This window comes from Heteronotia binoei, chromosome 5 (genome assembly GCF_032191835.1).
Source record: "Heteronotia binoei isolate CCM8104 ecotype False Entrance Well chromosome 5, APGP_CSIRO_Hbin_v1, whole genome shotgun sequence".
NCBI classification, from domain to species: Eukaryota; Metazoa; Chordata; class Lepidosauria; order Squamata; family Gekkonidae; genus Heteronotia; species Heteronotia binoei.
The window spans coordinates 166307063-166321779 of record NC_083227.1 but is presented as its reverse complement, the minus strand read 5'-3'; the positions used below and the strand labels follow the sequence as shown (position 1 = coordinate 166321779).

Here is a 14717-nt window from a genome sequence, read left to right as displayed (position 1 = left end):
GAACTGAAAAAATTCAGGATTCCCCAAAATTCCCAAATCCAAATACCATACAGTATTGGCATCTGGGAATATCAGGAAATGCCACCTCCATTACACTCAAATCTGAAAAATGTGGATTTTTTTCATGCACATCCTAGTCGGCGCCGGCATCTTGAATTGTGCCCAGATCGGAAGGCAGTGTAGCTGGATCAAGGCTGGAGGGATATGGTCCCAGAACCCACTCCAGTCAATATCCTGGCTACAGCATTCTGCACTAATTTTCCCCTGGGGGAGGAGGGAAAGTAGGAAGAGCATTCTCTTGGCTTGCATTCACAGTGCGATTCTGTCCACTTGTTCTTGCCCAGCCCTTTGCTCAACAGCTTTGCCAACACACCTGTTTATCCATTCACAGCAGTAGCTACGGTTGTTGTTACTGCTTGTGTATGCCTGCTCCGACTGCACTGGCTGCTCTTGCCTCGCTTCTCTTGATGGCTGTGACGGTGCTGACCCACCCAGCCCATTCATCCCTCCAGTTGCAGTGGAAGTGGCTGCTGTAGTTCAAACCCGTCCCTTTTTCTAGCTGCAGATGTTCCCACCTGCCTATCCATCCAACTGCTTGTAATGGTGGCAGCTGCTGTTCCTGAGGCTGCTTGAACTTACCTGCTCCTTCTCTCCCGGTGGCTGCACTCACCCGCCAACTCCCTTGCTTATAGCAGCAGCAACAGAAGCAATTTGTGTCTGCCCACCAGCCCCTCAGCTCAGGATGAGGGTTGTTCCTTACCTGGGGCTAGGATTTCCCCAGTGTGAGGGAGGATATTTGTAAAGTACTGGGGTTGGCGCAGTAAGAGACCAGAGTCGGAGAGTGATTTCAGCAAGCTTTACTTCAGGAACACCAACACAGACTGAGCTCTATTCAAACCTTCCGCTCATTTATACAATTCTTGCCCCCTTCTGATTGGTCCTTAACTATGTACATGGATTGGCTATTTACAGGGGCCTAAGGGCCTATCAGGGTACAGTATGAGCCTAGATGTTGATTGGCTACTTATGTTTCAATCCTTTCCCTGATTGGGCACGCTTAGGCCTTCTCTGGAACCCTGGTGTGGAGTACAAGCTTTGGCTTGTGCAGCTTCCCTCCAAAAGTAACAGTTCTCCCATTTGAGCCTAGGACACAACAATATTGGCCTGCTGGGACTTTTCCTGGTAGTGTCAGAACTGGAAGAACTCCAAGCGAGGCCCAAGACTTTGTTGCAAAAGTATAGGCGTTTATTGAGAACTAGAGTGCTGAAGGTACAGGATAACACTGATAACGAAGCTAGCATTGGTTACATTTTATGCGGTTGTAGCAGCAACAATAAAACGATCTTTCACACGGGCAGAGACAACTGTCTGTTTCTCAGGGTCTGTTATCAGCTAGGGAGGATGGAGCCCTGCTGAGCTGTCCTAAGCGGCTGGCTTCAAAGGCCACCTGCAGATGTTGACCAGAGGCTATCTGCCACCCTCCAGTGATCACAGGCTGCTTGGAATGCATACTATTTTAGTTAGTGGCCTGGCATGAGGCACGCTGGGTTAGTATTTGTTTCCAACATGGAGTCAGTTATGCTAACAGCATACAGGAAAGTTACAAGTTCTGACAGGTAGTCTTATTGGCCAATCTGCTCCTAGCACGGACCAAGTCTGCAGGTGATATATAAATTATACAGGAAGATAAAACCAAAAACCATGGTGCCTAAAAAGTCCCTGCATATACAGAGGCAGCAAACCTTAGAATACCAATGCTAGAAGGCAACATCTGGTCGGTTGCGATGTGAAACAGGTTGTTGGACTAAATCTACAATTGAGCTTCTTCCTTTAAATTGTGGGCCAAGGATGAATGTGTCAGTATTGTGCTGATACTCTGTTTTCTTGCCACAGACATGAACAAAATACATATAATGGTAATAAAATGCATTTGCTGTATTGTAGAATCAAATTGTGAAAGGAAAAAGCAGAGGCTTTTAAATGCCGGCACATGCAAACTTTCTTTGCCTGCAGTGGATTCACCAAAGTGAAAGGATATCTTTGGCCCGCTTTGTACAAAGCGCTGAAAGTAGCGGGCGAGGCCTTGTCGGTGATTAAAGAACTGCTTGTGTTCCTCTCTGCCTGGGAAATGGCACATTATTTATACCTGCAGTTTTGCCAGGGAAAGACTCTCTCGCTGATAAATAGAAACCCACTGCATTAATTTACTTCTGGGAGTGATTTGAATGTCACAGCAAGCCCATTGTCAACGTTCTGTGAAAAATCTATTCCCTTTTGGGCTGAGCCCTGGTTAGCCCTCGCTATGGAAGCTGCTGAGTTGAGCTAAATAAGAGAGAAGGCCAGAGTCAGAAGCAAGCAACAGCATCTGCTTTCTTGAAGAACAAAGAAATGGAAAAGATTTGGATTTATATCCTGCCCTATACTCTGAATCTCAGAGCGGGTCACAATCTCCCTCTACCTCCCCCCCCCCCAACAAACACCCTGTGAGGTAGGTGGGGCTGAGAGTGCTTTCATAGCAGCTGCCCTTTCAAGGACAGCTTCCATGAAAGCTATGGCTGACCCAAGGCCATCTCAGCAGGTGCAAGTGGAGGAGTGGGGAACCAAACCCGGTTCTCCCAGATAAGAGAGCCATGGCTGACCCAAGGCCATTCCAGCAGCTGCAAGTGGAGGAGTGGAGAATCAAAACCCGGTTCTCCCAGATAAGAGAGCTCTGGCTGACCCAAGGCCATTCCAGCAGCTGCAAGTGGAGGAGTGGGGAATCAAACCCGGTTCTCCCAGATAAGAGAGCTCTGGCTGACCCAAGGCCATTCCAGCAGCTGCAAGTGGAGGAGTGGGGAATCAAACCCGGTTCTCCCAGATAAGAGAGCTCTGGCTGACCCAAGGCCATTCCAGCAGCTGCAAAGGGAGGAGTGGGGAATCAAACCCGGTTCTCCCAGATAAGAGAGCTCTGGCTGACCCAAGGCCATTCCAGCAGCTGCAAGTGGAGGAGTGGGGAACCAAACCCGGTTCTCCCAGATAAGAGAGCTATGGCTGACCCAAGGCCATCTCAGCACGTGCAAGCGGAGGAGTGGGGAATCAAACCCGGTTCTCCCAGATAAGAGAGCTCTGGCTGACCCAAGGCCATTCCAGCAGCTGCAAAGGGAGGAGTGGGGAATCAAACCCGGTTCTCCCAGATAAGAGAGCTCTGGCTGACCCAAGGCCATTCCAGCAGCTGCAAGTGGAGGAGTGGGGAACCAAACCCGGTTCTCCCAGATAAGAGAGCTATGGCTGACCCAAGGCCATCTCAGCACGTGCAAGCGGAGGAGTGGGGAATCAAACCCGGTTCTCCCCAGATAAGCGCCCACGCACTTATCCACTACACCAAACTGGCTATAACCAAAAGTGGTTATCCAGTATAGAACAAAGCTCTGTTTCCAAGTCCACAGAATAAGTTTGTACCCTGCATGATTGTTGCTGTCAGTGCAGGGCTACTGAAAGTGTCATGGGCCCCCCAGACAAAAGTTTCACCTCCCCCATTGTTATGTATTGACTTTAAATCGTACCGCATGGCGAGCCCTATAGAAGGCGACCCCAGGGTCCCCGGATGTAGCTCGCCATTCACCCCGCCCACCAAGACCTGTGGCGGGAAGTTTGGATGGACCAGGATTGGCCGGGTCAATCCAGGGGGGCAGTTCCGGGCAATGTATATAAGCGGGGCCCGGCCCGCGTGCGCTCTCTCTTGTAATGTGCTCACAAGAAAGAATGTTGCCTTCCAACCGTCTCGGTTTGCAGTACATTGAACATATGAACATATGAAGCTGCCTTATACTGAATCAGACCCCTGGTCCATCAAAGTCAGTATTGTCTTCTCAGACTGGCAGCGGCTCTCCAGGGTCTCAAGCTGAGGTTTTTCACACCTATTTGCCTGGACCCTTTTTTTGGAGATGCCAGGGATTGAACCTGGGACCTTCCGCTTCCCAAGCAGATGCTCTACCACTGAGCCACCATCCCTCCCCTGCTCTCCAGGGTGTCAAGCTGAGGTTTTTCACACCTATTTGCCTGGACCCTTTTTTGGAGATGCCGGGGATTGAACCTGGGACCTTCTGCTTCCCAAGCAGATGCTCTACCACTGAGCCACCGTTCCTCCCCATTACACCCATATGACCTCATCCAAGACAAATAACAAAACAAATCACTTGGATTTATTTATTTATATTTTGCCGTGAATAGATTAAATATGGATCAGTAGCTAAGAAACATTAAACAAAAAATGGATAGGATTATTAAAGAAATATATTTTATGGAACTTACGGTTCTCATAGTACACACTGTAATGGAATACGTTGCCAAAAAAAGTCGAGGTGGGGGAGAAGCAGAATCAGGAAGACCCCTCCTAGACAGAACACAAATGTATACTACCAAATACAGGTCACCCAGGAATGAGCCCCATTGAATAAAGTGAGTCTCTCTCAAAAAGTACTACACTGAAAACATGCTTAATTTTCCCCCCTAACAACCTTAAACAGAAAAACAAACTCACAGCAACATGAATATGCTTAATAGGGGAAGAAAAGTTGGGGAGATGTGGAAAGTTGGTTTTATCCTGCTGGGAGAGGAGACAGGTGAGCTGACTCTCCATGTGCTGTCGTCTTCCTGCCCTAAAGCGAAGTCCTGGGATGCTGAAATCTAACTAGCTCCAACTCTTTCTTTCCACGTCCTCCCTTTCTGCTGCGGCCTCATCAAAGCAGAGAAAAGAAAGCATGAGAGCAGGGGCAGAACGGGCAATGGAAATGACCCTGGAAATAAATTCCAGACTGACCCTATCCTAGCTTCTGATCAGGTTGGATTAAGCTTATTATCCATTATGGGCAAACCATATGCCAAAACGTTTAGAACGTCAGTTGACCGATTGGATACATTTGAACAATTATTGGCCTAGAGCAAACAGGTTTTTCCAAAAAGAAATCTGCTATTGATCACTCTGTTACATTGGCTTTTCTGGCCAACAAATACATGAAGACAAGAAAGGGGAAGCTTTATGTAGCTTTTAAAGATCCGAAGAGTGCATTCGACTCTGTGGACAGAAACAAGCTATGGAACAAACTAAAGGATCTTAAGATAGATCCTCGTCTGTTAATTCTAGTAAAGAATTTACACACAAATATGACTTGCCGGGTACAATACTCATCTAAAAGGCATCTAACAACAACAACAACAAAAACAGTTTGCAAAGGAGTTAAACAAGAGTGTGTGTTAGCCCCACATCTTTTAAATCTTTTATTAAATGACATGGCACAATATCTTAGTTCTATAAATGGGTACCCATCTAAGTTAAATGATCTTTCAATCCCAGAATTGTTGTATGTTGATGATACAACTATCCTTTCCTGCACAAGAGTGGGCCTGCAGAGATACCTGAATGCTTTTGACAGCTACTGCCATCTTAACTCACTTGCTCTAAACTATTCTAAATCTAAGGTGGTTGTCTTTTCTAAAAGTTGGAGACCACAAAAATGGTATATAGGCAAGCAAGAAATTGAATGCTTTAAATATTTGGGCATAACCTTCAACTACAATCTTAAATGGGCGGTCCACTGTGACAGAACAATAAATATAGCTAGTTGTTCTTCCTTTCAAATTAAACAATTTCATTACAAAAAAAGGTAACCAACGTTTGCCTTCAGAGTTTTTAATGCTAAAACACGATCACAAATTTTGTATGGATTAATTCCTTGTGGATTAATTCTCTGAATCAGAAAATAAAAAATATGCAGGCTGCATTTCTGCGACAACTTTTAGGAATCCCCAACTGTGTTTCTTATTTTGTAATCTGCTCAGAAACAGGCCAATCTCTTATTGAAACAAAAGCTTGGATTCTAACTTTTAAAGATTGGTTATTTGCTCAGCTACTTAAAAAGAGACCCTCATAATGCTGCTTGGCTAGATGGAATCATGTTGAAGCTCAAATGCATGGGAATTGCAATTGATTTATTTTCATCTGATGAATCTTATAATTTTAGATTTATGAAACAGAGGCTCTTTTAAACTTAGGATCTCATAAATTGTGTCCTACCCAATATTATACTTGTTCTCCTGCTTCATTCAGACTTGATTAATTTGCCAGGAAAATAGCCAAATATTTATTCGAACTTGATGACTCGCAACATCGGAGAGCTTTTATGCCGGCTAGGATGAATGCATTTCCCTCCAATGTTCTCTATGGAAGAATTCTTCAAGTCCCTTATAGCAAGAGATATTGTCCATTCGGGTCAAGGTTGCCTGATTCCATTCAGCATATTATATTGAACTGTCAGCTGTATTCAAATCTCCAGAAGGATAGAAAATGGGTTTGATTGTCGTTTCCTACTAAATGACAACATAACTGATATCACAAGAGGAGTTGCCAAATTCTTGGCTGAAATTGTAAAAAAATATTTTAAGCAGGTTTTATTGTGATTCTTAATCTTATTTTAGCCTTTTTTGCTTTGAACAGACATATTGGATTGCTTGTTGTCTGGCAGACAAGTTTCTGTATACCGTATTTCTTTCGGTTATGCCAATAAAGATGTGATATTTATTGATCAGGTTGCAGGTGCAGATTGAAAGCACAGAAATGTCTAGATCTCTTGGAAGTAATCCTAAAAAGGTTGCCTTAGAAGTAAGTCCCATTATACGCAATGGAGTTTACTCCCAGTCTTCTGTTTCTCTTACATACATGCCATTTAAAATTGATCATATAATATGAATTAATTGCAAGGTACCATAGCTTCATAGTGTGCATTTTAATGGGAGTCACAACTACTTTCTTTGTAGTTATATCTTTGTGGTTATATCTGCAGACTGAGAATTCATGCATCTGATGAAATAGACTGTAACCATAAAATCTGTATTTTTATGGTGGCACAAGATTCCACAATGGACTAACATGGCTACTCCTTTAGAATTTGTCTCTTCTAATTACTCAGTTTGAACCAAGATTCCAGCACATGCTGAATTCCTGAAGAAAAATACTCCTGGAGGACATGCACAGAATGCTTTTCCGTGAATGCTGAAAAACTGTAGTCTCCTTTCTCCACCCCTTTTAATTATTCAGTAGTCAACGAAAAGATGCTGAGAAAGCAGTGAGATCACTCAATTAGATATTCAATTCCCTAAGTAAAAAATTGGAAAAGATAACAACACACCATGTACCTGACACAGAATAAAATAGACTCCCTAGTCCAGCATTCTATTCCCCCTGCTGGCCAGCTGGATACTTCTGGGAATCTCACCAGCAGGGGCTAGTAATAAACTTTATGCAGGGCATACGTTAGTCATGATCCTTTTGACCAGACTGCTCCCACACTGTTTCTTTGGATAGCCACATGATATTGTGCTCTAAGCCACCATTTTTCCATCCATGCCACTGGGGGCTTTATGATGGCTTTTAAAGAAATTGGCAAGTGCTGTAGCAAAGAAATTGGCAAGTGGTGTAGCAAAGAAATTGTTTTAAAGAAATTGGCAAGTGTACAGCAAGTGCTGTAGCAAAATTATGGATAAAAGTAGTCCTTGGTGATATGGGGGGAAATGGCATCTGAGGGAAGGCAGTATACAGAAAATTCCCATGTGGAAGCTCCATGGTCACTGGAGTGGCAATGGATGTAAAATGGAGGATCCTCACTGTGTGGGTGCAGATAGATTTAGTAACAGGAGAACTTGAGTTTGCACACATGCATATACCTGTAATGTGAATGAAAGCGTTTATATGAAGAGTTCTGCGCTATTAAAAGAGACTAGCTTTGGAACCAACTGAATCACAGGTGCATAGAGTCTATTATGCTCTCTTTTGTTATAGCATTGTTAAAAATATATATCCTTTAGAGTGCATTAGGAACATACAGACTTTTCATGCCTGCCAGAAAATTCTGACTTTTTCCATTCCCTCTTGAATTTGCTTTATACAATAGTGAGAAAGCTGATATTTTGAATAAAGATCCCTATAAGACTATATAAACCTAGGATTAGCTAACCACAACTATGTGTCGCCATTGGCAATAAAAGCAACATAGAGAACAGTCAGAAGTTGCTTATTAATTGATATTGCTGAGATATTATGCATTAATCACGATACATTAATACTACCTCCATCCACGAGCAATTCCCCTAAATAAGCAATGAGAAAATGGAAGCAGAATGATTCTGCCCCAATGTCATTAAATGTTCCAATTTCACTTTCTAACATACAAAGTCCGTAAAGTTATGTATCATCACCATGATACTTTGGGTGGGCGGGGGGAGTTAGGCTGGAAATAAGTATTTCGAGACCATCACATAAGCATTGTGTCCAATTATGGCTCTGGCTTTCACCCCACCTACCCCACATCCACCAAATGTATCATACAGCCTCCAGGTTAACTGTCTTTCTCAGGCTAGCCTACCTTGCTGAGTTTCCGAACAAAACATTCAATTTTCTGGTGCATTCTGTGTACTGGGGGAAAAAAAAAAACTTATGTCTACATGTGATCCATCATAAAAGACCTTAAGCACTTAACTATTTACAAATCCAGTCCAGACCACTTGGGCCAGTTTTAGCTACAAATCCGTACAATGCATAGCACTACTTTTTCCTTTCACAAATATGCCCCAAAAGATACATGCCGCCCTGAGCCTGCTCCGGCGGGGAGGGCGGGATACAAATAAAATTATCTAAAATTATCTCATCTATACAACTGTAAAATAGCTTCAGTTTTTATAGATACCATTCAATTCCCAAGTTACATTTTATTAATTAGGAAAAGCGGTATAGTGCTGATGCTTTGAAGTAAGCACTTTTCAGTTCAATCCATGTTACATGAAATGACTATTTCTTAAGCTTTAAGCCTTGGGACACCATCCAGTTCAGTCAAGACAAACAGCTTTGTTGGGTACAAAGTCTCCGCTATGTCGTTTCAGCCCTACTCCTGTCACAGCTGCTGTGGTACAGAAAGCTACCAAAGTCAATTAAGGATCAAACCGGGGGAGTTCCCCTCCCCCCACAGTTTACTTCCTTCTTGAATATCTGCAGGGTCATTTTGTCGTTCTGTGATCAAAGTTCATAGTATGTGCTTTTGCCCTCGCTGTTATCGAAACAAAAATCTTCCATAAATCCAAACAGTCCCAACGAGAGCAAATAAAGAATAAACTCATTTACACAATAAAAAAAGGGAGCATGGGGCAATTTCTTAGGTTAAAGACCAAGAACGTTGCCTCAGTAGAAAATGACTCATAAGGACAAGGGGGAGAACCCAGAAACGAGAGTTTAGAAGAGAAGAAGGAAATATTGCAGCCAAAAGATATTGCCAGGAGAGAGGGTTTTGATTAGAATGAAACTAAGAAACTGGGAATAAAAAAGAAGGGGACAGAAAAGAGTTTATAGGTGAGATACGTGGTAAAGAGTAACAAAGGAAGCCAATTACTTCAGGGAGCATTTTCCTCCCTCCCTTGCACTTTCATTCAAGGCCACTGCATTGTGGCGTAGCAGTTAGTATGCAATTAGAACCGCAGTTCGAGTCCCACTCTGACATGAAGCTCATCGGGTAACCTTGGACCAATCAAACTTTCTCTCAGCCAGGACCGGATCTACATGTTTTCTGAGGAGGGGGGGGGCACAAAATTAAAAAATGATGCCCCCTTATGGGCCAGTCTATGTTATGGTCCCATAGAATACAATGGACTCCATATCTAATTTGGCACCCCCCCTCTGTCAGCACCTGGGGCAAGCATCCCCCTCTCCCCCCCCCCCCAGATCCGGCCCTGCTCTCAGCTCGCATGTTATTGTGAGGAGAGGAAATCTATGAATGCCACTTTCAGCTTCTCAGAGGAAGACCTACCAGTTAGGCTTTGGGCCCATGGTACCATCTGTTCTGGATGCAAAACTGACACCCATTAGGCACAGGAACCTTTCAGCAGCATATTATGGAATTCCTACCCTCAAGAGATAAATTTTGGCCATTCTTTTGCTCCCTTTGTGGGGCAGACAAAAACATTGCTGGATCTCTAATAATTAATATGCCTAGGTTGTGAAGACTGATCTGGTACTTCGGCCTTTTTTTTAATTCTCTTGTTTTTATTTGTAGTTTTAATTGATTGCTTAAGGTATTCCTTTATGCTTTAAAGTTGTGAATGGCTGCTGAAAATGCTGTCGTAAGTAAAACAAAACAGTGTTGAAATGACGTATTCCAGTATATTATATCAAATAATGCTCCCCAAATTTTCATGTCCTACCATAGAAACTATTACTACTTTCCCAATGAACATAATAAAAGATGTCTGTTTCAGTGTTATCTCATTCCCTTCATCCTAATATTAGACCAAAAATATGGGCTCCTATCCTGATGGAATGCCAGACTGGCTCATTAGTCTAGAAATATATCAACCTATTGAGTCTTGACTGCAGTGTGCCATGATAAGAGAAAATTAGCAAATAGTTTTAGATGTGTCAGTCTTGTTTTGTTTAAATTCAAGGTATACTTTGCAGCACTTAGGACAAACTCCAGAGGCAGTACTCCTCTGCTTCTTAAGAAAGAGACTGAAGTGACACAGGAACTCTTATCAAATCTCCTGGGGCGTTTTCGCACTCACCTTCAAGTGGCGCAACCACCCTCTTCATAGCGGAGGATCTGCGCGGATTTCGCACAAGAAGCGCCGGAGCAGCCAAAAGAGCCGGAAAGTTCCGTCGCGAAAGCCGCTCAAATGGAAACCGCCAAGAAACAGGAAAACGGTTGAGCGGCTTTTGCGACGGAACTTTCCGGCTCTTTTGGCTGCTCCAGCACTTCTTGTGCGAAATCCGCGCAGATCCTCCGCTGTGAAGAGGGTGGTCGCGCCACTTGAAGGTGAGTGCGAAAACGCCCCTGGTGTGTTCTTTCAGCTTTAAATTAGGACTGCCAAGCCCCCGGTTGGGTGGGGATTCCCCCACCCAGGAAGTTCCCAACCCGCCGGCCCACATTGGGCAGGCAGGGGGAACCGCCCCTGATGTCATCAGCACGATGATGTCACCCGGAAGTGACGACGTCATGCGATGGCCACTCTAGGCATTTCCAGAAAAAACTCTATGGCACAATAGGTACCATAGATTTTCCCCCTCCCAAATGGCTAGAGCATCCGGGAAAACCATAGAGTTTTCCCCAGAAACGCCTAGAGTGGTTGCTACGCGACGTCGCCGGTGCGTTGACATCACTTCCAGGTGACGTCATCGCGCTGCGTGTGCTTTGCACAAGTGAAGAGAGTCCACTGCCAAAGGCTGCGAGGGACTTGGCAACCCTACTTTAAATGTATTGATTTGTTTAAAATAATTTTGGGGGGAGCACCTTTCTCAACATGGTTTATAACCGAGGCATACCACACCAAAAGAAATAAAAAATCACATAGTATTCTGTTGAACAAAGTGTGAGTCCAGAGGCACCTTTAAGGCTAATAAAGTTTAATTCTGGGTATAAGCTTTCATGTGCAGGCACGCTTCTTCAGATACATTGAAACAGACTTTGCCAGCCATTACATATAACATATGAAGCTGCCTTATACTGAATCAGACCCTTGGTCCATCAAAGTCAGTATTGTCTTCTCAGACTGGCAGCGGCTCTCCAGGGTCTGAAGCTGAGGTTTTTTCACACCTATTTGCCTGGACCCTTTTTTGGAGATGCCAGGGATTGAACCTGGGACCTTCTGCTTCCCAAACATATGCTCCACCACTGAGCCACCATCCCTCCCCTAAAGGGAGGGTGTGTGTGTGTGTGTGTGTGTGGGTGTTAACTGCCAGGAAGGGCTAGTTGGAATCAAGATGCATAAGTAACTGAGCGATTCTAGAATTCTGTTGTCACTCTTTACCCAGACAACACAGTTTGTAACAAGGGCATACCTCACCAAAACGAATGAAATATCACATAGCATTCTATTATTACTCATTATCCAAGAATAACATAACCCCAAAGAGTAACACCATCATAAGGAGTCTAACCTCCATGTGGGCTCTGGAGTTCTCCCAACATTGCAACTGATTTACAGTCTACAGAGATGAACTCTCCTGGTGGGTGAAATCTATAGAACTATATTTTTCTGAAGTTCCTCCCCTGCAGGCTCCATTCCCAAATCTCCAAGAATTTCCCAACATAGAGCTGACAACTGTAATTGCTCCATTAATTTGTGGTTCCAAAGAAACAGACAACACTCTTTGTGAGCAAAACAGTTCTACAATATTTCCTGAAGGCCAGCAATGAGGGTAGTGTCCTAACATGCTTTGGGAATTCATTTTGGAGGATCAGGCCAGTGACTACAAAAAGTGGTTGGGCTGCCAAAGATTGAGCACACCTCAAAGATGACACATACATTAAAAACTGCTGGAAGGAGCTTATCCAGCATATGAGATCAGATCTGCAGAGATGGTTCTTTAGATAAAGCTGTGATGAAACACAAATTGGATCAGGGACACTGAATCTTTATTTGTGTGTGAACATGCTTAATCATGTTCAGAAAACAGAATATTTGAACTTTAAATGGTTGTACATGGAAACCAGTGACTGCTTTACATAAACTGCAAATTTGTACCAACAGAAGATTTAGAAAGATTTTGGATCTAAAATTAATCCATTCTTCCAAGTTATTTTTATACTAGATTGTAGGTCAACTGATAGCAAAAATTCCCTAATAAAAGTATTTTCTGGCATACACACACTTAGGCATGTATTCAAACAATGTAAAGACGCTTTTCTTATTTAACATTTCAAGGCTTAACTGTGATACTTCTGAAATATCTCTGTACTGAATCCAACAAATTTGTTATTTATTAAAAATAAACATCCCATTTCCCCGATATGTTCAAAACCGTTTACATCAATAAAATTTCAGGAAAAATGGCAAAAAACGTAATAAAATGGCAAATTAAATATATTAAACCATTTTAAAACCACAGAGCAAAAAATAGAATTTGCAGTAGAATCGCTGGATGAAGTCAGTCAGCAAAGCCAAACAACATAACAGAATAAAAGCAAATTTAACTCAAAGCACTATTCCATAAGCAAGTTTTTTTACCTGATGTTTAAACACAAAGAAGGCACCAGATGAACATTAGGAGCAAGAACATTCCACAGACACAGGGTACTCAGTAATTTACCTGCTGTATACCAGGCAGTCCATTCTATTGACTTCGTTGTCGAGCTTGAATCTTCGAAAATCCTCCCAGGCATCTTTGACGGCCGTGACGGCCATGATAACACAAACCGGGATCATGGATATACCTGGCTCAAAGGCATTGACCACTGGCACAAAGTTGAGTGCCGCAATGGCCACAAAATATACATTGGCAAAGCGATGGAATTGCTCAAATATGTTTTTGGGAATAAAAGACAGGAGAGAATATCTTGTTGTTTTGATTTTGTTGCCTCCATAATGTCTGTTTGGATTTTCTTTCCACTTGTTGCCTTCAAAGGGCAAGTTAGAAACAACCACTCTTTTTGTTTCTTCTTTCCTTTTTTTCCTCTTCCATCTCCTCGCAGGCTCCTCATTCTGAGTGGAAGAATCTGAAGCGACACTCTGGCAGCATGGGCTTCGGAACCAAAGCCTGTCCCTTATGAACTGTATAGAGCACATTTCTTTAACATCTTCCTGCCCTTAAAGGTTACGCTTTATCAGCACAAGGTTTAGGAAATTAAGGGTTATGTATTCCAGTAGATTTGCTATATGGTGACGTGCTGGACTGAGTTTAACTAAACCTTTCACTTGCGTGCAATCAACACCTGCCAGAACACAGACGTCATACACATACACAGAGTAGTATCATCCTCCTATAAACCGGTTCTTCTGTCTTCTGTGTTTGTGACCCTGGGTCCTAGTGCTTACTCTTTGTATTGATGTGAGGAAATTGTTCTGGAGATTTACATCTACACAGAAACTTTCTGCACAACACAATGAAAGCTGAAAACTTTCAGTAGCTCCCTAACTTTGCTAAAAAGAAATGCCAAGTTTTGATGCAACGGAGTTCCACTCAAACAGAATTGCTTTGCTATATTCTGGAAAAGGCTGAATTTTGCAACTTGCATTTATTATATAAACAAAGGCTGAATTTTGCAACTTGCATTTATTATATAAACAAAGCACTTTCACGTATTTTTGCCTATTTTTTTGTATAAGGAAGCTTCCTCCTCCTTCCAGTCCAAACAACCTTTTTAACACCAAATTGGTTTCCCAAAATCTTTACCTTAATGAGACTTCAGGAAGCAGTTCTTGAACTAATGGGAAGAACATGCATGGGGGCCAGAAACAGGATTTTAATATTAATTTACTTTTAATATTAATATTAATTTAAAATCAGTGACAACATTCTCTAGGAAGTTATTCCTGAGTCTTTGAATTGTGCCTATTATTATCCAAGTGGTCTGGGTGGGGTTTTCCCCACTTTTGGGTGGGGGCGCCCCCAAGCTTGAACATTGGTGGCCACCCCTCTCCTTCCCCTCCTGTGAGATTTAAGGGGCCCTTCAGCTGATTGAAGGAGGGACCTTTAGATTTTGAAGGAGGGAGGGAGAGGGCTCACCACTTGCCACCTGCCTGAATTCCGCTTGGAGTTCAGGTGTGCAGTTTCTCCCCTTCCCTGCACGCTCCTCTGTGGCAGGGTGCATGAGGAAGGGAAGACAGATTGAAGAGGCAGGCTCATCTCCCCGACCCAGTGCTTTCTCCCCTTCCCTGCATGCTCCATCCTGGTGGGACATGCAGGGAATGAAAGCCAGACTGGA

General features: G+C 43.2%; 1 protein-coding gene across 1 annotated transcript in view; it reads right to left on the bottom strand.

Moving 5' to 3' along the window:
• Positions 1 to 13739, bottom strand: part of ATP10B (ATPase phospholipid transporting 10B (putative)) — a 115066-nt gene extending 101327 nt beyond the window's left edge. The window contains exon 1 of the mRNA XM_060240639.1: positions 13103 to 13739. Coding sequence (XP_060096622.1) covers positions 13103 to 13578 — 476 coding nt within the window. The 5' untranslated portion in view covers positions 13579 to 13739. The remainder of the gene's footprint in view (positions 1 to 13102) is intronic.
• Between the last annotated feature and the right edge of the window lie 978 nt (positions 13740 to 14717).